Source organism: Macrotis lagotis, chromosome 1 (assembly GCF_037893015.1).
Source record: "Macrotis lagotis isolate mMagLag1 chromosome 1, bilby.v1.9.chrom.fasta, whole genome shotgun sequence".
Lineage (NCBI taxonomy): Eukaryota > Metazoa > Chordata > Mammalia > Peramelemorphia > Peramelidae > Macrotis > Macrotis lagotis.
This window is the reverse complement of record NC_133658.1, coordinates 250,037,223-250,061,889: the sequence shown is the minus strand read 5'-3', so window position 1 is coordinate 250,061,889 and position 24,667 is coordinate 250,037,223. Positions and strand designations below refer to the sequence as shown.

The 24,667-nt window shown below is 42.7% G+C and overlaps 1 protein-coding gene and 1 long non-coding RNA gene across 5 annotated transcripts in view; one reads left to right on the top strand and one right to left on the bottom strand.

Annotated features, from left to right (window-relative positions):
• Positions 1-24,667, top strand: part of SULF2 (sulfatase 2) — a 136,795-nt gene that overhangs the window by 74,283 nt on the left and 37,845 nt on the right. For all 3 annotated transcript variants that reach the window (XM_074210194.1, XM_074210195.1, XM_074210193.1), the window contains exons 4-5: positions 11,429-11,580; positions 20,653-20,822. In XM_074210194.1, the coding sequence (XP_074066295.1) occupies positions 11,429-11,580; positions 20,653-20,822 (322 nt within the window). The remainder of the gene's footprint in view (positions 1-11,428; positions 11,581-20,652; positions 20,823-24,667) is intronic.
• Positions 771-24,519, bottom strand: LOC141504851 (uncharacterized). 2 transcript variants are annotated; one of them, XR_012473484.1, is made up of 3 exons: positions 24,309-24,519; positions 19,826-19,905; positions 771-2,711 (listed from the first exon to the last, which is right to left on the bottom strand). It is a non-coding gene; the product is annotated as an uncharacterized LOC141504851 (long non-coding RNA). The 2 variants fall into 2 exon arrangements; XR_012473485.1 differs by lacking the exon at positions 771-2,711 and adding an exon at positions 11,923-17,033.

Sequence of the window (24,667 nt, the reverse complement as noted above, 5' to 3'; positions counted from 1 at the left end):
AAGTATTTTATATCAAGTCCTTGTCAGTTAATTTCCCTTATAACAAGAGGGTGACTGGCTTCCATGGGCAGGTTCTGAAGCCACCCAGGTGCTCAGTTCTACAAGGTGCTAATTAGCCAGAAGTGATCTTAGCCCAGGGGCTCAGTGGGTGATGGAGGAAGAGGACCAAGGATGGGAAATGATGAGTTTCTGAAGTGGGGAGGATTAAAAAAAATTCAGTTGTAATACAGAGGAAACCACAATCCCCAGTTAGCAATTATTGTTCCACTAATTGGGAGACATGACTTTTGGTTCTCTTTCTGCAGCTCACACACTGTGTGGTCTTGGGCAAGTCTTTTCCCAGCTCTGACTTCAGTTTCTATGTCTGTCAAAGAAAAGAATCAGGTTGTCCATAAGATCCCTCCTGGCTTGAGCCATCTATGATTGCATGCTCTGTGGCCAATATCATTCAGCACCTTTGTTTAGATTGCAGATGCTGTGGGTCTGTGTGAATGGGGTCTGTGAAAGAAAATAGATGAACCTGGGACTGTGTGATAATTGCATCTTGGCAGGATTTCATCCATATGGAAACTGCACTTTGAACTAGAAAGACAAACAACAGCCCATGAAGGGGAATTAGATGAAATAAGGAGTTAGATGAAAGACTGGAGTCTTTCCTTCCCCCACCCTATTCTTTATATAGGTCATAGAGTTTGGGCCCTGAAGGTTAGTTTATAATATTATATATGTCACATGTTATTTATTAATATATTAACATATAATATACAATATATTAACATTATTAACACATTACTATAGTAATATATTAAATGTATATTAAAGACCCTTGAATTAAACTTTTCAAGGCTTATTCATAGCTTTGAGGATTTTCCTTTAAAAAAAGATGAAGAGGAAGGGAAGCTGGATGTAAATAATATCTTAGATTAATATAGGAGTTGATGTCTTTCAAAGTCATATTCTCATTAAGTCCTCATAACTGTCTGTATGTAGAATGTGAACTTTAACCCCCATTTTCACAAGGTTAAGTAGCAGTTCAGATTATCTATGGGTAAATTGGTATCAAACCAAGGACTAGAACTTGGGTCTCCGGACTCATAATTCGCTGGACCGTGATGTTTCTACCAACTATATGATCTGAGCAAGTCACTTAAATTCCATTTACCTCAGTTTCCCCATCTGACAAAACAAATACTAATAATACCATCCTCCCAAGATTGTTGTGAGGATAAAATGGGATATGGTAAGGATCCAAAAGTAGAGTAGTTGACACTTAATATTTACCTGTGAGTCATTTTAAGAACTTTGTGAACCCTAACTAGGAGCCAATAATATAAGAAAGGGAGGCCTTCTACTGCCACAAAATACTTCAGTAATAATTTGTCTGTAATCACACAACTAATAATGAGTTTTGGATTAGTCATGTCCAATTCTACATGGCCCCATTTGGGGTTTTCTTGGCAGAGATACTAGAGTGGTTTACCATTTCCTTCTCCAACTCATTTTACAGATGAGGAACTAAGGAAACTAGGGTTAATTGACTTGCTCAGGGTCACACAGCTAGGAAGTGACTGAGCTCAGATCCTCCTGTCTTCAGGACCAGCATTCTAACCTACTTCAATATTTTCTAGTTATTATGCAGGGCTCCACAGAGGTCATGGTATCCACCTTGTCTTCAGGTAGGCCAGACATAGCTCATACTAATGAGTAATATGCTGATAGATGGAGTCAGGGAAAAGGTCAAGAAACTTTTTTTCTATTTCTGGCTTTACCACTGACTTCCTATGTGTTTCTTCTCTGATCTGAGCCTCCATTTCTGACTCTGTAAAACAAGGTGGTTGGACTAGATTGTAGGATCTCAGATTTAGAATTGGAAGAAATTTTAGAGATCATCTACTCCAATCTCTTCATTTTTACAGAGCAGGAAACTGAGCAACATGCCCAAGGTCACAGAGTTAGAAAGTGGCTGGAACAGGATTCAAGCCTGTGTCTTTCTATTACAAACTGCTGCTTCTATCAGATGATCTCTGAGGCTCCCTTCAGCTCTAACATTTTATGTTCTAAGTGTCTTTCCATCCCTAATGCTAATGTCCTAAGATAGGGGTTGGCAGACTACAGCCCACAGGCCAAACATCTTTCTGTGTAACCTGTGAGGTAGATTTGACCTGTTCTATACTCTCAGGTAGGTCAGAATTTATGTTCCAAGTTTGAATGAATGCTATATAAACATATATAAATACGCAGTGTTTGGGAGGATTGGCACTTCCAGTGCACAGGCTGCTCATCCACCTTTGGTGTCCACCTGTCACCTAACCCTCAGCTGTGGCTCCAAGAAGCTGTAGCTTATATACCCACACGCCAGTAAAACTGCCTTGGCAACAGGATGAAGGTAACCAACAGACTCCAAAACCAGTTGGTGAGCTAAGGGGATGTCCACGCTAAGCAAGTGAAGACTTCTCTTGGTGGAATGAATGAAGAGAGCAATTTGTTCCAAAAGCCATGAAGGTAGTCAATGTAGAGCTTGATCAGACATTGAAGATGCCAGGGTCACCCACTGCATCCTAGACCATTGCCAGGCAGCATGACTTTTGTCTTACCACTGGACTTTAGTGACTTGGGAAGAAAGAGTGAGGCCTAAGATTTGTGCAACTCTGCCTCACTTAAATCCAATTCATGAACAAGTCAAGACATTCCCCATGATGTCATTGGTCCTCCTTGAAAACAAAGCATAAACAAAAAAAAACTCTTATTATTTATATCTTCTAGTTCTGACAATTTATGATTATAGGAAATTAGGTCACCCTACACAATAAAATTTGCAGAAACTTAAGACTAGAGACCAGTGAATCCAATCCACTCATCCGCAGATGGGGAGAATGACTCTGAGAGAAGGAAAATGGGTACTCCAAGTTCCCAGAGGGAGTGATGAGAGACATCTGCAGGTCTAAAGCCTAGCATCCCTGAGTCTCACACCTCAGGGGTTTTCCATGATGCTGGCTGCCCATTACTAAAATGTATATTTGTCAGGCAAAGACCTGCCCGGAGACAGGGAAATGGAACAAGGACACAATGCTACCTCATCGTGTCTCACAGCAGGCTCCTATCCAACCAAGAAGGTGGAGAATTTTGTTCAAGTCCATTCATTGTTCCCTGTGAGTGAATATGCAATATGGAATCTATGCTTTTCTGGACCCACAACGGCTCACTGGGCCCATCTGTCTCAATGGCCAATGTGAGCTATTCATAAGAGACAGGGAGCCCATCCCAGAACCTGATGAACCAAAATGATTTGGACATAGGAGTTTGCGGGCCTGTTTCATCATGAGTCAGTCTGACTGAACATGGCCCAGGTTGATGAGTAGCTTCCAAACTACTGAAAGGAAAAATTGAACTGAGTTGGGAAAACAAATGAAGGCCCTATGCCTGGCCCATTTTCCAAATTCTGACAGCCAAAAAGAGTCAAACTTCACTTCCAGGAAGTCAGCTCCTCCTGCAACAAGAAGCTGCTCTGCCACCATTTATCCTTGAGCTCATGTACTAGACTAGAGCAAGTTCCCTTTCCCTAGGGCTTTTCAGGTGGAGCTAAATGAATAACTGTAGGGGATATTGGATTGGATTGAATGAACTCGGAGGTCCCTTTTAGCTCTGATTGCATCATTTTGTGGGGGACCCCTAATTCAACCACCTTTTATGTGTGTCTTTGCATATTGTCACCCATACTTTATCCCCATACTATACTCCATTTCATTCTTCCTTTGTAATAAAGAAAAACATTTAAGCAAAATCAGCAGACATAGGGACCAATCATATCTTGTAGTATACATCACATTCTGCATTCATAGCCCCTCTCCAATCTTTTGAGAGGAGACATGTTTCATCAGTTATCAGAGGGAAAGAGAAGCAGAGACAGAGATAGACAGAACAGAGAGAGAGAGAGAGAGAGAGAGAGAGAGAGAGAGAGAGAGAGAGAGAGAGAGAGAGAGAGAGAAGAAAGGGAAGAAAAATGGGGAAAGAGAAGAGAGAACACTTGGAGAGGGAAAAAACGAAGAAAAGGAGTGATTGTTTGAGGGAGAGGAAGAGAGTGTGAACTTGGGCAAATCACTTAACCTTGTGATTGCCTCACATTCAGGGTCATCTCTAGTCATCCTGATTCATATCAGGCCACTGGACCCAGATGATTCTGGAGGAAAAAGTAAGACTGGTGACTTAGCACAGCATCCCTCACGCAAATATAATTCACATGTTTGTCATGGCATCACCTCCCTGATGTCATGGTCTTCTTCAAAAATGAAGGACAGGGGTTGGCTAGATGGCACAGGGGATAGAGCACCAGCTCTGTAGTCAGGAGTACCTGAGTTTAAATATGGCTTCAGACACTTAATAATTACCTAGCTGTGTGGCCTTGGGCAAGCCACTTAACCCCATTTGCCTTGCAAAAACTAAAAAAATAAATAAAGGACAAACATCATTACCAGCCACCACCATAATTCTTCTCAAAGAGCCTTCTAAGAAATCCCTCCCTAATAGCAAAAAGAAAAAGAGAAGTCCGAGACAAGATGGTTCCTGAAACCCAGTAAAGAATATTGTTCATCTAATTGCGTTCTTGACCCTTACTTAGAGACAACATGAAACAGTGTAGAGAGCACAGGACATGGAGGCAAGAAGACATGAGTTCAAGTCTTGCCTCAATCTTTTACTAATAGTGGGATCCTGGGCAACCTTTTTGTACCTTAATTTCTTCATCTGTAAAATGAGAGTATGGACTCAACGGCCTTCTAGACCCCTTCCAACTCTAAATATATGACTCTGACCTTCCTCATTAAACACATCTGGCTTGTCTTTTCATTCCCTTCCTTGTATTTTAAAGTTCCATCTGCACTTAGACCAGCCCTGAGCCTTGATCTTAGCTGTGTGAACGAGTGGTATGTCACCTCTCTTTGAATTTAGATTAGATTCAAATTCAGATTCAAAATTTGGGAATCAATATATCTTCATGGACAACTTAGATCATAAGCCACAGAGAATCTTTTGTGAATGGTTTCTTAGTATTAAAAATATTAACAGCTCACCTTTACTTGGCATCAAAAGGTCTGCAAAGAATTTTATAAATATGATCTCATTTGGTTCTCATAATAACCCTGGGAAATAGGTGCCATTATAATTCCCGTTTTACCAGTTAAGGAAACTCAGATTGAGAAAGGTTCAGTGACTAGATCAGGATCATAGATATCTGGTAGGTATCTGAGGAAGGATTTCAACTTGGATCTTCCTGACTGTCCAATACTCCCTCCTCTACCCCTTTAAGCTGCCTGCATCATTCCAATGAAGATGCTAGAGATCTCAATTAATTTTTCTGCCATTGCTCAACCAGCAAATATTCATGTTACCAGTGGATCCAAATATGGAGGAATGAAAATCCTTACTTTCAAGGAGCTTAGCTTCTGGAGGTTTGTAGTAGTTGTCCTTGACTTGTACATAAGATTGATTACAGTAAGGTAACATGGTGCAAAGATGCCATTCTCACTATCCCCAGTGAGCCCACAGGATGATTGGTAATCAATGGAAGTTCTTGACCTTTTAAAAGTCAGATCTTTGGAGGCGGCTAGGTGGCACAGTGGATAGAGCGAGGGCCCTGGAGTCAGGAGTACCTGAGTTCAAATCCAGCCTCAGACACTTAATAATTACCTAGCTGTGTGGCCTTGGGCAAGCCACTTAACCCCGTCTGCCTTGCAAAAACCTAAAAAGAAAATTTTTTTAAGTCAGATCTCTTCCATATAATCAAGGCTCCTCAGAGGTACAGTATCATCAGGCAACAAACTAAACAGTATAGTAAAAGCTTACCTGTCTCTCAATGGTCTAATTTTATGGGTACAGACTTTCGACAGTATGAGTGAAGAGTAGGATACAGACAACATGGACCTGTCTAAATTATGCTAAATCAATGGACTAAAGAAATGCAAGAAATACAAGAAGAAGAAATACAAAATAAAGACATGGTAATTAGGGAAAAGGCTCAGGGAAAGGTGAATTAGAAGGTAGTGGTGCTTAGAGTGAGATTGATTTTGTGAGGCAGCAGTGAGGAGGTAACCAGACCAACCATGGGGGGAGAGGGAGAGTCAGAGCCTGGAAGAGAAGTGGGAGAAGAGGGTTGTTACGATGTCTGACAAGCCAGGAGAAGACTCTCTTGGCCAAATCTTATATAATATATAAAGAAGCCAGAAAGATAGGTTCAGACTGAATTGTGAAAGTCTTTAGAAGCCAACGGATTTTTCTCTTTCCTCCTCAAGGCATGTGATGCTCATTTTCAAGGAGTCCTAGAATATCAGAACAGGAGGTTATCTTGGAAAGCATCTAATAACCTCCTCACTGGACATATGCAGGCAGAGGATTCACCCAGAGTCACACAGGGCCCACATTATTCCATTCATTATACCAACCTGACCTCCTTGATGAATTTCACCTACAGGGAATATTTTTTTTTCCTCTTCTGACCTCTGCCTCCTTAATTCCTCCAGGTCTGGGCCAAAATTCCACCTTCTGCTGAAAGTCTTCTGAGTCCTTTTTTCTTTTTTTGGGGGGGAGGGGAGGCAATCAGAGTTAAGTGATTTACTCAGGATCACAGAGCTAGGAAATGTCTGAGGCTATATTTGAACTCTGGTCCTCCTGGTTCTCTATCCACTGTGCCACCTAGCTGCACTTTCCCTCTGCGATGACTCTTGATTTAGTCTCGTTTTTATCTTGTCTATGTGTTGTTTGCATGTTGCTTGCCCACCCCTTGGATTATGAACTCTTTGAAGGCAAGGTTGGTTTTTTGCTGTACTTTGCATGTTAGTACTTAGTACAGAACGTGACTTAATAAATGCTTATTAACTTAACTCTCTCACACACATACACACAAAATAAATATATACACATTATCAACATATGCATTAAACAAAAAAATATAAGTGTATTTTATACACACTAAATATATATAATTATATATCATAAATTTTATATATATATATTAAATAAATTATGTATATGCATTTTTACACACACACACAAAATGCAGTTTTCTCACAGCCCAGTAGCCCCTGGGGTAGGCCTTGCCTTTCCCCATTTATACTAGTCTTGCATTTAGTATTTCCAGATCAGTCTCCCAACAAGCTGTGGTACTTGCAAAAAGACCGCCCACCCCCACCCCGGCCTGGCCCCCCACCCACACTCACTCTCATTGGCATTCCCCATCCCTCTTCCCCTTTCTGCTGTCCTAGCAACAGAGGCTTAGCTAAAGGAGCCCAAAGAAATACTTGATCTGCACCCTGAGTTCTGTTTTAAGCTCTAGTCCCCTCTTCTGCCTAGCCCTTAGTCCAAGTCTCCTGGGTTCTGCAAAGGCTTGGGGGGGGGGGCTTTACTTTTTTGCCCCTCCTTATGTGATGCCTCAATGGTCATTTTAAAAATCATATTAATATAGCCTAATTAGACGAGCTCAAAATTATTTTTTGTTATTGGGGGAGTGTTTGGGTGTCTACTGGGGAGCCAGGGTGTAAGGGATGATGTAAGGGACTTTAAACATTGGATTTTAAGTCAGATTACTCAGGTTCTATTTCTTAACCATCTATATGTCCTTGAGCAATATCTTTCTGGGCCTCAGTGTTGTCATTCGTAAAATAATGGAGTTGAACTGGTGATGAATCATAGTAATATGTATATATGTAGTATATTAATATAGGTAATACTTAAACAACATCTATTATTTTATAGGCACTGTGCCATGCACTTTAAAAATATCATCTCACTTCATTCTCACACCACTCTGAAAAGTAGATGTTGTTATTATCCCCATTTTACAGATGAGGAAACTGAAGCAAACAGAGGTTAAGGGACTTGCCTGGATCACATCACTAATGAGGGCCTGAGGTGGGATTTGAACTTGGATCTTCTTGACTCCAACACTATCCCTGGCACTATCTGACTTCCCCTTCTGACTGTTGATGGCCTTGAAGAAATAAGTTCTTCTGACTCTCTAGGCCAAGGGTAGAAGGAGAGAGAGAGAGGATTTCTTGGAGGAAGAAATGGCTTAAACTAGATTAACACTGATACAATTAGATAGGATAATATAGGCTCCTAAAGGTTTGAGATCGCTCTCCTCCACATCCCCTGACCACTAGAATTGACACTTCAAAGAAGGAACGCTTCTTCCCCAGGGCTGGCTCACACATGGGAAGCCACTACTAATCCCATTTTATAGATGAAGAAGTGGAGGCTTAGATTAAGATGAGGAATGAGGAATTTCCCTTCAGCTGCTAGGTTGCTTCAAGTCAAACCAGCTGAGTCAAAAGGCAAGTGAGTCTGGAAAGAAAGTGAAACATGGTCAATAAGACCCAAGCCTATAATTTTCTTGGTCCACCACTCCCCGGGTGAAAAGTGATAATTAGTCCCTGATGCCCTGTTTAATTAGACACCTGTTGTCAGATTGCATTTCACTCTTTAAATTTTGGGTGTTACTCAAGAAGCAGGGTTGCCGGCTGGTTCTCCACACTCTGTGGACACCTGACCTCTCTCTGGCAGCTCCCCTGAATAAAGCTGAGTCTCTCCAACCACCTTTTCTCATATTCCCCATTCCCCTCATCCTGACTTGGTTATTCTGGGCTGGAAAGTTAGCAGTGCAAGCCCTTTTCTTCAGAAGAGCAGAAATGCTTCATTTTCAAGGATGTACTGAATTTGGTTTCTGTCCTTAAGGTGGCCTTAATTCCCAACCAGCCTCTGCCTCCCCAGGTCTAACCTTGCCAATTAGCATGTCAGCTTGGGATGCCACCCCTCCATTGGCCCCACTTACTCTTGTATGTTTTGGACCTAGCTTTTCTGTTTTGGGGGGTAACACCCATTTAAGAAGGCTGTGTTCTTTCCACAATAGCGACACTGTGTAGTTAAAGTTCAAGGCTGAAACCCTGAAATAGCCCCACCACATCCAGTCCTTTTCTTCTTTTTCTCTAATTCCTCTTTTATTTTTCCCTCCTTCCTCTTGGTCCTGATTGAAAGAATTAGGAACATTTAGCCTGGAGAAAATAATGCTAAGAGAGCCAAGATAGCTATCTTCAGATAACTTTAAGGACTATTTATTCAGAAGAATTAAGCTTATTCCTACAGAAAGTAGAACTGAGTGGAAGATAAAGAATTTCAGACTTGGACAGAGGATATTCATACAGCTGGAATGCTCACAGTAGAGTGGGCCACCCTGGGGATAGAGAGTTCCCCATCACTGGAGGTGTATTTGACAAAAACTATTAGAAATATGCTGTGGGAGATTATAACAGTTGGACTAGACAACTTCCAAGCTCCGTTCCAACCCTGAAATTTCATGGTTCTGTAATATATAAAATCATAAATTATGAACTGGAGAGGACCATAGATACCATCCAGTTCAAACTTCTCCATTTTACAGATGAGGAGACTGAGGCCCAAGGAAGTTAAGTGACTTATTCAATGAGGTTACAAGATAATTTTTTTTCCTCTTTCTCTCCCTTTCCCCACCTCTCCCTGGTTTCTCTGACTGTGTCCCATGTCCTTTGTGAGATTATAGCCAAATAACCTGAGAAAAGGTATATAATAATATCATCACTTTGGGTAATGATAGATTTCATTTTTGTAGGGACCCCTTGGGGGAATTTCCCACTGTGACCCAGAGCTAGACCAAAGAGGATTATTTAGAAGTAAGAGACTATTTCTCCAGGGAACTGGCAACCAAAAGGTTCCTATGCTCCTTCAGTCTTCTTAGGTGTCTCCAGGGCTTCTGACACAGTCTTTTCCTACTTGGCTGAAGCCTTAGTGGATTTGAAACTTCACCACCTCCTCTCCTCAGCCCTGTAGGTGGTAATGGTCCCTGCTGGCTCCAGCTGCTTTGATTCCAGCTAATGAGAGTCTCCTCAGCTCTAGTGGCCGGCTGTCTCTCTGACATACAGCTCAGAAAGGTGGCTTGGGTAGAGGGAGAACAAATACAGCTGCTTGGCACATGTTGCCGTGATGTCTCAGTAAAACCGAATGTGTCACTTGCTAGGATGGGTATAAAAATAGTTATTTTTATACAGGTCTAAAAGAGACCTCAGAACATAGAATGTCAGAGCCAGAAAGGGACCTTAGGGTAAACCTCAACCTTCAGGCCATGAACTTAAAACAAAAATCTTTGGAGAGCCATATTTCAATGCAATGAGTTTCTTTTGTAATTCTATGTGCTTTAGTTTATGCATTTAAAAAAAGATATTGAAAATGGGGCCATATTGGCAAAGTGGTCCATGTCACACAAAAGGTTAAAAAAAACCTTTACCTTTATGGACTTAGCCAAACATTTCATTCCACTGAGAACAAAACGAGTCTCCAAGAAGGAAACAAACATCTCACACATCAAGTTAGTGGTAGAGATAGCATTAGTACCCAGGCCTCCTGGCACCCACTCCAGGGATCTGACAATTCCGCAATGTTTTCTGACATGTTTCTTGAGAAAGTTCTTCTTTTTCCCATTTAGGGAATCAAGACACATGATTAGCTGGCGGCGAGTCCCCAAGAAAGGGTAGGCCATCCTTAAGTCCATCCCAGACCTACCATGGCTCTCTATTACTGCTTATGATGCCCTCCACTTGTAGGACACTTCCTGGGGTGAAGTTATGGCAAAGTCCTATTATAACCCAACCTCATCAGAGGAATTCCAGCTGAAATACAACTTTATAAGTTTCATTTTACTGGTTCCATGGATGCAAGAATAATATAACAGAGTTTTTCCCAAGGTAGAAGTTTAGTTTATTTGAAGGAGATATTAGTGATCATCTAAGGAGATATCTCAAGATGGAAGGATCTTAGAGGCCATCTCATCCAACTGCCTCTTTTGACAGATGAGGAAACTTTGACCCAGAAAAGCTAAGGAAAGTCACATAGGTGGTAAGCTTCAGAGGCAGAATTTGAACCCAAGTTTCTGATTCCCAAGTCTAGAGGCTTTTCATTCTCATCCTATCTCTCCACACCACACACACACACACACACACACACACACACACACACACACACACCCCAGATAGTAAAGTTCTATTGAAATCCAACTTGAAAAATAACAATTTGCTATAGACTCCTCAAATACAGTTGAGATTAAAGAAGGTGTCTTGTTCAGCTCTCTCCCCTGTCTTAACCTAAGACTGCCCACATGCTATCCCTGTCTGTCTTTTGCTCCCAAGAGATCATAAGCTCATGAAGAGAAAGATCATAGACTTTTAAGCTGGAAAAGGACCTCAGAGATCAAAAACTCCCAAGAGATTACATGTTTAACTAAATGCCTCCGGTGAAGGAGAGTTTAATAAATACAATTGGAGAGGACAGCAGAGGAATCTTAATTAGTGATGCAAGAGTGTCAGCTGTTTTGAGACCGTCTCTTCACCTGATCTTTTTATTTCTTCATCCCCAGCCTTCTTTGGAAAGTACCTCAATGAATACAACGGTTCCTATGTGCCACCCGGTTGGAAAGAGTGGGTTGGGCTCCTGAAAAACTCGCGATTTTATAACTACACACTCTGTAGAAATGGGGTGAAGGAGAAGCATGGATTTGACTACTCAAAGGTAGGTTCTGCCAAAAGGTCTCACAGCCCTCATATCTCTTACAACCAAAGAGCTTCTGAGGCTAGTGGATTATTTTCCCCAGCTAAAACTTCAAACTTCTATGACTCTTTTCTTGTCTTCATTGCTTGCCTCAAGCCATTCATCAGGGTTTTTTTTTAAAATATAAATATTTTATTTGTTTTTAAGTTATATACAATAGTAGTTTCTACATATCATTTTTGTAATGTTTTGAAATTTACAATTTTCCCCCGAACCTCCCTTCCCCCCCACCCCACAGAAGGCAGTCTGATAATCTTTACATTGTTTCCATGCTATGCATTGATCAAAATTGTATGTGTTGAGAGAAAAATCATATCCTTGAAGAAAAAATAGTATATTAGAGATAGGAAAATTATATAGTACATAAGACCTTTTTTTTAAATTTAAGGTAATAGGGCAGCTAGGTAGCATAGTGGATAAAGCACCAGCCCTGGAGTCAGGGGTACCTGGGTTCAAATCCGGTCTCAGACATTTAATAATTACCTAGCTGTGTGGCCTTGGGCAAGCCACTTAACCCCATTTGCCTTGCAAATAAATAAATAAACAAACAAATAAATAAATAAATAAATTTCTGGTAATAGGCTTTGGTCCTTGTTTAAACTCCACAGTTCTTTCTTTGGATATAGACGGTATTCTCCATCTCAGATACCCTAAAATTGTCTCCAATTATTGCACTGATAGAATGAGCAAGTCCATTAAGGTTGATCATCACCCCCATGTTACTGTTAGAGTGTACAGTGTTCTGCTTCTGCTCATCCCACTCAGCATCAGTTCATGCAAATCCTTCCAGGTTTCTCTGAAATCACATCCCTCCTGGTTTCTAATAGAACAATAGTTTTCCATAGCATACATTTACCACAGTTTGTTCAGCCATTCTCCAACTGATGGACATCCCCTTCACTTCCAATTCTTTGCCACTACAAACAGAGTTGCCATGAATGTTTTTGTATAAGTGATGTTTTTTATCCTTTTTCATGATCTCTTTAGGGTATAGACTCAGATCAAAGGGTATGCACATTTTTGTTGCTCTTTGGGCATAATTCCAAATTGCGCTCCAGAAAGGTTGGATCAGTTCACAACTCTACCAACAATGTGTTAGTGTCTCATCAGGGTCTTTTAAAAATGTTTATTTGCAATTCCTTCTTAATATCTCTCACCTCTTTTCCTCTTCCCCATTACCACCTAGTCACAAAATCACTGAATTCTTAAGTTGGAAGGGACTTCTGTGGCTATCCAGCCAAATCCATATACCCAATAGTATCCCCCCCTTGAGGGAAGGTGAAGAATGAGGGTCTTGCCCCTCATCATCAGAGAGAGCACCCTCTCACTATTTAACAAGTCTTATTCTCCCTCTGGTCCATCCTGCAGTGGGCTACCCTTCCCTTCAGCTGCTGCCCCAAAGCATTTAGAGGCTAAGTGAGTTCCCTGGGTCACTCAAATAGTTGGTGTCAAAGCCTGGATTTAAACCCAGATGGATGTTCCTAAAACACTTATGAATCCTTTCTGCTCAGAAACCTTCCATGCCTCCCCCCATGTGTAGCCTGGCTGTCAAGGCCTCCCACCATCCAGCTGCACCCTAACCAGCCAACTATATCTCCTGTTATCATCCTGTTGATTTCTCATTATCTCCTGGTGAGAACCCTTTACTCTAGTCCAGAGGTTATAAGCCAGGGGTCTATGAACTTTTTTTTAGCATTTTGATAACTGTATTACTATAATTATATATTTTATTCATAGTATTCTGAAAGATCCCTAGTCTTCAACAGACTGCTAAAGGGGGTTTAAGAACTTGAGCTCTTGTCAGATTATCCTCTTCCTAACCCTGGTAGACCCCAAGCTCTTTCTTGATACCAGGTCTCTGTTCATGGTGGTCACACTGCCCTAGCCTTGTCTGAAATGACCTTCCTTCTTCCTTCTGTCTATCTAAACCCTTCTTGTCAAATGGAAGCTTCTTGAGGTTAAGGGCCGTTTTATATCTCTAAGGTCTAACCAAGTGCCCTGTAAATAGAAGGCCTTTACTAAGTGCTTTGGGTAGAGCACTGGAGTCCCAAGAAGCAATCCCTGCTTTTTGCTCCAGTACACAGTGGTCTTCCCTTTTTCTAAACCTTTTGTCATCAGTCCTTATCATAGACTGCCTTGACCTTATTGTCAGCCAACTTCTTTGTGATTATGTGTCACCTCCCTAACTTTACTCTGAGTTTCAGAAGTCCAAAGACTTCTGAAATGAATCCTCATTTTTTTTGGTCTTCTAGTTATAATCTAGTGCCATCCTCCCACCAGCTATGTGAATGTCTTCTACTTCCTCTTCTAAAAGATGGGAATAATGAGTTTTTCTCTATAAAAAGAACCTTCCCGGGGTCATTCCTCTCTAGAAGATTCCTTCTGAGACAGACCAGAATTCTGTGGGACACCACAGCCGGCTGGGCAGCATTGAACTCCAGTGGATAGCATGCCTATACCAAGGAATCCCAAGTGCCCCCAGACTATGAAAGTTGAATGCCTTCCCTGCCTACTTCACTTATAATAACCGCCTCCTTCCCTCAAAAAAGCCCAGAATTTCATCCCTATCCATTACTCATATGCTGACAGGTGTTCTCCCAACAGTCACCTAATGTAGGTAGGGCAGCTATTATTTTACTCCCATTCTACAGATGGGGAAACTTCAGCTCAAGGCTTTTCTGGGACTTGCCACAGGGTTAATAAGACAAAATTCATTCATATCCAGGTCTCTACTCCTTCTACAATAGCCCAACAGCTCCTTCACCTGAGAGAGTCCAGCCCCTTGACCCCTCACTAAATGGCCAGGCTTTTTTCTGGTGAGGGGCTACCCTGCCTGTAAGTTCTTCCCACAACAAATTTATAGCCTATTGCTGGGATATTCCTTAGATTCTTTCCAGCTTGTTCTCACCCTTCAGCTCTGTTGCTGTTACCTTTGAGAGTGAGCCCAATACTGCTTCCGAGTCCTGGGGAAGCATTGAAGGAGTAGAGGTTTTTAACATTAACAATAATGGAGAGGAAGCCCAATGTAGTGGCTGGAGAGCTGATCTCAGAGTTAGAAAGATCTGGGTTCCAACTCTAGCCACTGACACACACTGGCTATGTGACCCTGGGCAAGTCATTCTCTGAGTACCCGGGAATCCCTCCAAGTCTTCAAATCACAAAGCAGAGGCCATTTGGCCTTATTCTCTGACTGGGGATTTCCTACACCAATGAAACATAGGTCCAGGCTAAAAGAGAAAGATGCTAGCAATGATAATAGCTGGCAGAAAGTTCCCAAAAGGTTAATGCCAGCAGAATGTTGAGTTCATTAAGCCTGGGGAGCTGGTCACTGATATCCATGAGAATGGTTAAAAAAAGCAGAGAGCCCATACTTCCATTGCTTAGGGGGACTGGCTAACCAGGAAGGGAAAATCCCAGGCTTCTGAAGTTAAGATTACCAATCTAATGTACTAATTTTTTTCTTTTCTTTTTGAACCAAGAGGTGGATGGTGGAGGGCAGAGAATGTGTTCCATTGCTAGAATAGTGAAAAAGATGCTCTGACTTCCCAAACAGAATCATCACTTGAACCCAGGATTAGGAGTCTGTCGGAGACCCTGAGAATCAAGCCCCTTCCCCAGTAGTTAGGAGAGCATAGGCTAGCCTGTCTTAGGGGTCCAGTCCAGTTTCCAGAGATGAGAAAGAATAGAGAGACCCTGGGAGCAGCACTGCTGTTTTGGAGAAGCTGGTGATATTTATTTCTGAACCCAAGGCCCAAACTCCCTCAGCAGCTGGTTTATTCATTGCCTAAGAAATGGCTTGGCAGCCCAGGGCAGGAGGGGCTCTAGAGGGCCACTCCCCAGGCTCTGCAGCCAGGAGATCCAGGAAAGATACAGCCCAGCTTTGATGTCACTGGCTCCATTTCTGGCCCACTCTTTGCCCTCCTTCCTGAGAGCTCTTAGCCTCTCCCCGCTGGCAGCACTCCTTAGCAAGGACCACATTTACTCAGAACAAAATGCATTCACATGCTTACAGCCACAAGCTAGCAATTTCCTCAAACGGGTTGTAGCGCCTCTTGATTTATTGATGTAGTTAAATTATTGATAGGGGATGCTCATTAGGGGGAAGGGGGCACAGCAGGAAGGCAGCAAGGCTCTGCTCATGGACCTGAAGGAGCTGAGATTGTGCTTATCCACTTTAACATTGGGGCATAATTTCAAACCAGTGCCTTCCATCCCCTTGAATTTTTCTCTGATTGCTTCATGTCTGGGTCCGAGGCCAGTTAGTCCAGTAAGTGAGAGCCCTGGGCTCATGAAGCCAAGTTTTAAGGCCTGAGGCGACTGACCTCTGATGCCACCTGAATGACTTTAAACAATGTACTCAGCCTGCCCATAACTGTTTCTTCCTCTATAAAAATGAGATTAGATAAGCTGGTCTCCCAGGTCCCTCCTGGCCTCAGGTCTCTGCTCCTAATATCCCAGGCTTCAGTGGCCATGGGCACCAGTCACCTTTCTTATTTGATGTACCAGCTAAGTAGATGTTGTTGATTTGTTTTCAAGCTCTGGGTTCTAGAGACTGGCCGTATGACCTAGTGACCTTGAGTCAGTCACTTCCTACTCTCTAGAACTCTCTTTTTTTTATCTATAAAGTGAGAAAATTAATTCTAAGGGCTTTTCTGACTTGAGCTCCCTCTATTCTAAGGTCCCTTTCAGCTTTGGCATTCTGTGTTCTTTGTTAAAAAATCCCTACAGCTCTAGCATTATTTATCCTATCAATCAATAAGCATTTATTAAAGCACTTCCCATGGTCAACCACTGTGCCTAGGCACTGGAGGGACAACCACGAAAGATGAAGCAGTGACCCCTCTCTGGGTGATTGCTTCCATTTTCAGCAGCATTGCCGGCATCTCTGGCATTTCTGTCCAGGCTCCCTTCTCTCTAAGTCTGACTTCTGTCTGGCTTCGTGCTTTCTGATTGGCTCCACAGCCAGCAATTTTGCCTTCTTCCCTCCACCAGGCAAAAGTTCAGAGTTATCCTCAATAAAATAATGAGCTTCTCACGTCGGAATCCCATTTTTATTCTCCATGGCAAGTACTGTATCCCCCCAGAGAAAAACAAATTAAAATAAATTCACTTTGCCAACAACAGCCCAGGAGCAGAAGTAAATAATTCACCTTGATCATATCCCTTCCATGCCCAAGGATTCCTTCAGTTTGACTGTAAATGAGACCTTAGACTAGTGAGGACAGGGTTATGTAACTCCAAGTGCAGGATAGAGAGAGTCCACTCCATAGGAAGCTAGGTGGCACAGTTCTGAGGGTAGGAAGACCTGAGTTCAAGTCCAGCCTCAGACACTTTCAAGCTGTATAACTGGACTAGACCCTTCACCGCTGCTTGCCTCAGTTTCCCCAAATGTAGAATAGAGATAATAACAGCATCTGTAATATATAAAATGGAGATAATAGCACCTCTATAAATGCTTACTCCCTCCTTACCTTCCCTGTCCTAGAACTGAGTTGGCCCAGCAAAATTGACTCTGTCGTAATTTCCCAGTGGGTCTTCAGGGAAGCCACTCCCCACTCTCTGAGTTTCTGTGAAAGGAGGTTTGTTCACTTTCCAGCTCTCAGTGGCTTCAATTCCATATGCCTCAGGGAGAGAGACCATGCCTAGAACCCCAGATGACCATCCTGCAAGGGACAGTCATAAGGAACTCAGGAAGAAGTTCTACTGGTGGACATCTCCATCTCCCTGTGGACCTTAAAGGCCTCAGCCCGATGGTGTGCAAGCAGCATTACCTTAAGGTTGACAAAGTACCTCCGTTCCTCCAACTGCCTGTGAAGGCGTGAGGTGCATGGGGCTCATTCCCTTTTCACAGATGAGGATCCCAAGGCTAGCACTCCAGGGATTCTGGCCACGTAGCTGTTATGGAGCCAGTCCCAGGTCTCTGCTGACTCCAGGTGCCTGTTCTTCATCCTTCAGTCAGGTGTCTGTTCTAACTCTTGTCTCTCTCAATAAAGATAAGCTCCTTTATCTTTTTATTTTTGTACTGTATACACAGTGGGTCCCCCTTCCATATATAAATGAGCTAAAATCAAGACTACATATTTTTTAACTTGACCAATCCTTGGTCTGGACCACCATTTTGACCAGAATTCCTCTGCCCCATTTGCCACACCCTCTAAAGAGCTTAGCGTCTCTGGCCCAGCAGCAGCCACGCATGTTCATCATTGACTTGTGTGGCAGATTCCCTTCCTTCCCCTGAGAGTTCACCTGCCTGCACTATTGTACAAGCTCCATCCCTCACCGCCCATATTACATTGGCTGCCGTTGTCCAAGTCTCATCAATCTGGACCTTTCCCTAATTACCATAGCGGCCCTCGGCTGGCACCTTGCAGACAGTTAACGATCCCAGAGATAATGAGCCTCAGAGTCAGTGGGTAAACCTGTCTGTAACCGGGGAAACATCCCTCGCTGCTATGCAAAGGGAAAGGAGGGTTGAAGTAGGGTGGGTAGGGCTGTCTCAGAGAGCTTCCCAGTGCCAACAGTGAAGATTCAATGCAAGGTCCCCCTTCCTCTAATGTGGGATCCCAAACGTAGTACTCCAAAGGAATCTTGAGGTCATCTAGTCCATCCTCATTTTACAGACAAGGAAACTGAGGCCCCAAGAGAGGAAATGACTTGCCCAAAATCACAAAGGTGGTAGATATCATAGTGGTTGATTAAAATCAAAGGAAAAAAAACAAGAAATTGAGTATGTCTTTCTGCAAATCTACCCCATCTTGGAGAGATACTTCTCCAAAAATTTTCATAAGGGTACATAGAATAGCTCTTCTTCATTTTCACACCAGAATTCTAACTCACATTTCTATAGTACTTTTTTATTCAAATTTCCCTCTGAGTCTCAATTTCCACATCTGCAAAATGGGAAGAACATCACAATCCCAGTTTCATAGAGTCATTGGAGTATTCATCTCCCCTTTTATAGTAGGCCATCCCCTTCTCACAGATAAAGAAATTAGCTTAGAGAGAGAGATGAAGTTATTTAGGCCCAGGATAACAGAATCTAATTCACTCCCCCCCCCACCCCCAAAGAGTTTATACTCCAAATTAATCTGTTGCATTTGCTGCTTTCTTGTGATTCAGAAGAGACAGGAAACAGCACAAGACTTGACCTTGTAGTAAGTATCCACTTGTCTTCAAGTTAATATGCTATTTTGGAGATTTTGGAGGAAGAGAATTTAGAGATCACCAGCCCAACCCCTTCATTTCACAGATGAAGAAACCAAAGCCCTGAGACGAAGACAGGATTTACCTGATTATCAGAAGAAATTCTAGATTTGAACCCAGGTCCTTTCCCCTCTACCTGTGTTCTAGCTGAGATCCTGTTCCTCCTTTAAAGCCTTATCTGATACCCCATCACCCTCCAAACAATCTCCTCTTTCTCTTTCTCTTGGAGGATCCAACCTTCTAGGTTCAGCTTATAGCAACAGTCTTTCCCTCTCGACTGTAGCCCAGAATAGCATGGCTCCCATTTCTAGCCCATGGCATTGCTCGCTTTAATTGTTTTCCCCAATCTCCCTGTGGCTTAGTCACATCAGTTCTGAATTCTTCAGTTGCTTGGTGGGGGTCTCCTGACAGCAGCAGAGGAGGCTGTCAATACAGTGAGCCATTGATAGGCCTCCCTGATTACCATTCAGATTGAATGGGAACTGATCCACTGGTTGTTGAAACATCAGCTTATCTTTCCCTCCAGCCCTTCATTCCTAGGCAGCTGAATCCTCCAGTGGAGCATGAAGCAGGTTTTCCATCACACCGTTAGGAAGCCTTTGGGTTTTGTGTCACATTTCTCTCACATCAAGAGAGAAGAAAATCCCTTTTATAAAATCCTGATGCAAAGGAGGCCATCTTTCTACCTCTGACCTCACCTACAGAGAAGACCAGTTACCCTATGTCCTTACAGAATGGAAGCATCTGCAACCTCCTAATAATCCCTTCTGCTGTCCCTGTCCTCCCAGATCTCCCACCTATTTCTTCATTTCCTCTCAATTCTGTAAATAAACAAACTGTCTAGGTTAAGTTCATAGTGTAAGAGGCTTAGAACAGGAAGAGACCTTAGAGGTCACCCAATTCAACTCCCATCATTTTCAGATCAGGAAACTGAGACTCAAAATATTAAATGCCCAAGATCACATTGTAGGGGGTCCAAGGCCAGATTCAAAATTGTGTCTACCTGACTCCAAGTGCAGAATTCTTCAGCTCCACGGTGGCATGGTGCAGTATGTAATCAGTTCCAGAAACCAGGAGGGAAAGCTTAGGGGGAAGGAAAGAAACAGCTTTTATTAAGTGCCTACTGTATACCAGACACTAAGTATACTAAGAGATACTTACAAGAATATTTCATCTTCACAACAACCCTGTGATGCCGGTGCTGTTATTATCCCCTTTTAACATTTCAGGAAACTGAGGCAAATGGAGGCTAAATGATTTGCCCAGGTTACAAAGCTACTAAAATGTCTGAGGCTGGATTTGACTTCAGGTCTTCCCTAATTCCAGGTTACCAATCTGTTGAAGGGGAAAACATGATGATTGATTGCCTTTGGATCAATGTGGAGTGGAATTTGGAGAGGCAAATTTCACTTCAGTCTAAGGATAAAATTTCAAGCATTGGAGCCCTCCCAAAGTGGATTGGGTTATTTCAGGAGGTGGTGAGTTCCCCCTCATTGAAAATCTCCAGATGAAAGCTCTGTGGTCACTTGTTGGGTTGTTGTGGAGAGAATTCCTCTTCTAGGGCAAATTGGACCAGATTCCCTCTTGCATCAACTCCGAGAATCTATGCTGAGGACCCTTTGCCTCCCCAATACCTCTCTTGTTTGAAGTGACCTCACAAATGTTTTTTTCTTCTTTTGTTTCTGGTGTCAATCAGGATTAAATGACTTACCCACGTCACACAGCTAAAAAATGTCTGAAGGCAAATTCAAACTCAGCTTACTATGCCACCTTGCTGGCCCCTTTATTTTCTTCCCTTTCCCCCTAACTCCTGCTTTGTCTCCCCTGCAGGATTACCTCACAGATCTGATCACCAATGATAGTGTGAGCTTCTTTCGGACCTCCAAGAAAATGTATCCACACAGGCCAGTCCTGATGGTCATCAGCCATGCTGCTCCCCATGGGCCTGAGGACTCAGCCCCACAGTACTCTCAGCTCTTCCCCAATGCCTCACAGCACATGTAAGATCGAACTCCCCTTGAGCCAGAGGACAATCAGGGATCTAATCCTCATGGGAAGCCAGTCTAGGATTTGTTTTGTGTTTCTGGGTTGTTGTTGTTGGTTTTTTTTTTTTTTTTAGAAAGACCAAATTGTGCAACATTTGCTTAACTGATTGAGTGTGGCAAGGACAGGGCAATTTGGAGATGGCATGAATATTCAGGGAGTTTAATTTTCATTAAAATCAGAATGTATTTCCCCTTTTCCGTAATTGCTTTTAGATGAAGCTCAGAGTGGTGTTGAGCTGATAAGTGCTGTGTGTTAACCTCCTGATCCCCTGGTCTTTGGGGAGCTGTATTTGAGAGAGGAAGAAAAATCAGCCCCCAGTGCAGCAGTTGTCCTGGCTCAGCCTTGGATGCTGTCCCATCGTCTCCACGCACCAGGCCAAATCTTCCAGACTTGCCAGCCAGACTCTTGCCTCACTCCCAAAATGCACCGCACCAATATGGACTCAGTAGCCAAAGCAGGGAGTCCAAGCTCAGCCTGGTTTCTAGATAATCACTACAGGAGCTCCCAGTTCTATAGTATTGTAAAGATGACAGAGTGTTTATTCTAGAACAACCTGACAAGGCAGGATCATTAAAGTAACAGGATCAGGATTCAAACCCAGGTCTTCCACCCTGCTATACCATCTGTGCTATACAAATCCAAGAAAGCATTTGTTCATTCCATGGCTTTCTTTTCTGCTTTAAAGAGGGTACTGTTCTCACCCCAATGTAGCCTGGTATTTCATGTTTAAATTGTTTGACATCTCCTGCTCATTTATTTCCCCCTTTGAAATGAAAATTACAGAAATTCAAAATGAGCAGTGCCTGATATTACTTACACATACAATCAACCTTCGCCTTATTAGGAGTGTATTTGGAAGACACTCTTATCTCTAAGGTATAATCATCTGCAAAACAAAAAAAAAAGTCCTACAGCTGGGCCATTTCAGGATGACAGTCAGAGGTGGGGAGGAGGGAGTGGGAAGAATGCGATTGCCTGCATCTTCTTTAATGTCCATCAAACCTTCCTGCAGCAACATCTCAGCATGCTCAGGATTCCGAGTGGACTGGTGGTGGGTGTGCTCCTCCAAAACTGAATTGGGCAAATATTATGCACCAGCTGAGAGCAAAGCACTATGCCGAATAAGTGTTGGTGGAGAAGAGGAAATAACATATAGATCATTGTTCTAGCTAACCCTAGAGTCCAGAACCTAATGATATAGATGAGGAATCTGAAAGAAGGGACAATTATTAAGTACCTACTGTGTAACTACTGTGCTTAGAACTTTGCAGATATTATTTGATCCTCACAACAATCCTGGGAGGTAGATGCAATTATTATTCCCATTTTTGCAGTTGAGGAAACTGAGGCAGACAAAAGTGAAGTGACTTACCAGGTTCGCATAATTAGCAGGTGCCTGAAATCAGATTTAAATTCGGGTCTGCCTGACTCCAAGCCATCTGGCTGCCTCTAAGAAGTATCAAAGACAGTGGCTTTCCCATTATCGCACAGGTAATGTCAAAGCCATGATTTTGAACCCAAGCTAGTCCCTCTTGACTCCAAAATCTGTGTTCTTGCCAATGTGCCATTTGTTGATGTCTAGGTCTCAACCTTCAACATAATAACAGTCTAGTGGGGAAATCTCTTTCATAAATATACATATATGTGCACATACACACACACCTCAAAAACAAAACAGAATATAAAGAATATTCAAATAGAGTTCCTGAGGAATTCAGAGATGAGGGAGATTACTTCTACCTGGGGCAATCAGGAAAGGCTCTATGAAGAAAGTGACTTTTAGAGAAGAATCTGGAAGAAAGAGATGGATTTCAATAGATTGGTGTAAGGGATAGGCTGAGAGAGAAATGGTATTGCAAGCATAGGAAACAGTACAGACAGAGATTGTCAAGTATTACATTTTAACCAAAGGATTAGTTATGGAAAGGAAGAGTATTGGATCAGTTTAGAACAGTCAGGTAGGCTCACATTATAAGAGTCCTTGAACACCAGGCTAAGAAATTTGGACTTCATTTCAGCAGCAATGGGAAGATATTGAATGGTGATGAGCAGAAGAGAGATGATCAGAGCTCTACTCTAGAAAGATTAGTCTGGCAGTAGAAGGTGATTTGGAACTCAGGAGAGAATAGAGGCAGGAAACAGGGAAGAGGTGATGAGGGTATGGAATAGGGAGAAGTCAGTAGGAATGAAGATACAGATATGAAGAGATATCAATGTGGCAAAATCAGCAGGCAATGACCTTCCTTGTCATACACCATTACTCATTCACCTGCTTCAGTTTCCTCTGAAATGTGCCCAGAATAGAGAAGTATAGTGATATTTTTTAGTGGAAAGACTATTGGATCTGTCACTTGAATTGTATAACATTCTGCAAGTCATCTGGTCTTCCTAGGAAAATGAAAAGATGGGAACTCTGTGATCTCTTAAATCCCTCCCAAGGATAGATTCTGCATTTCAGGTGAGTTTCATTAGACTCAGTCCTCACACAGACCTTACCCCTTTTTCAGGAGCCCAACCCTGAGATTGGCCCTAGAGTCTAAAGTGCTGCTCCTCGGACAGGCATTGGTGAAGGTGACTTCATGGTGCTCTGGCAGCATGGAATACATAACTGTTTGTGGTAACAGGCCACCCTCTACTATCTGCCAACACACCTGGAAGAGGCCTTTATTGGCTTCCATCAGGGGAGACTTTGAGATCAACATTCTAAAACCTGTGAAATTTGTTAACAGTGATGGTAAGAATAGTGAACATTTGTATAGTTTTAAAGATTGCGAAGCACTTTACAGCTCTCTTCTGCCTCGGTCCTCACATCAACCCTGTGAGATAGGTAGTACTATTCTCCCCCTTTCTCAGAGGGGGAAACTGAGGTAGAGTATTGAAACAATTTTCACAGAATCATATAGCTTGGTAAGTGTCTGAGGCAGAATTTGAATTCGGAACTTCCTGACCTAGCAGTCATGAATAAACCAGACATTCATCTGCTTGATACTTAAGAAGGCAGTGATTCCTTAGTTCTCTGTTAGAAGACCCTCACTTCAAGGCCATCTAGCTTCAAGATCATGCCTTTCCTTCAAATCTTTGTCCCAGATAAAGAAAGTAGGTAGGGCAACAAAAATCCAAAAGGGAACCTATTTTGTTTTTATATCTTTTTCCTCTCTCTGACCCCCAAACTCAGAACACATAGCCAGCCTGGATCCATCCTCATCCCCTCCCTCCAGTTCCTAATCAATCCATATTGCTAATGCAGTGGGCAGTAGCTGCTCAAAAATGGCAAGGAGGGAAAAGGGGAGGGGCGGGGAGAGAGGAAGGGAGAGAGAAAGAAAGAAAAAGAAGAGAGAGAGGGTGGTATCCCATTAGAACCACATGGTGGTTTTCCCCTTTCTTCCAAACTTTGCTTTAAAAGATTTTCCTGGGTATGGGGGAGGGCAGGGGCCACTCACACTTTCCTCCACCTAGGAGTGATCGATAAGAGATGAATCCGTTATCTGTAGGGCAGGAGAGGGGGTTGTTTCCAGCGATCAGAGAGAACCCGTGGGCTGAGGTTGGATTTAGCGGCAGGAGCCTCCAATCCATGGAGAAGTCACAAAGCAAAGTCCAAAAGGAGTCTGCCTGGTATTGTGATTCATTACATAGCAACAGTCTCCATAACCGTTAGCGTGTTCAGAGCTGTAATGTGATTATTCCAGCCATGAGAACGTTCTGATATTCAAGAGGCTATTAAGGTATCAGAGAAGAAAAGAAGGCATTTCTTCCTCTGAACAAGGCCTTGCCCCCTCCCCCTTCCTCTTCCCCCTTCCTC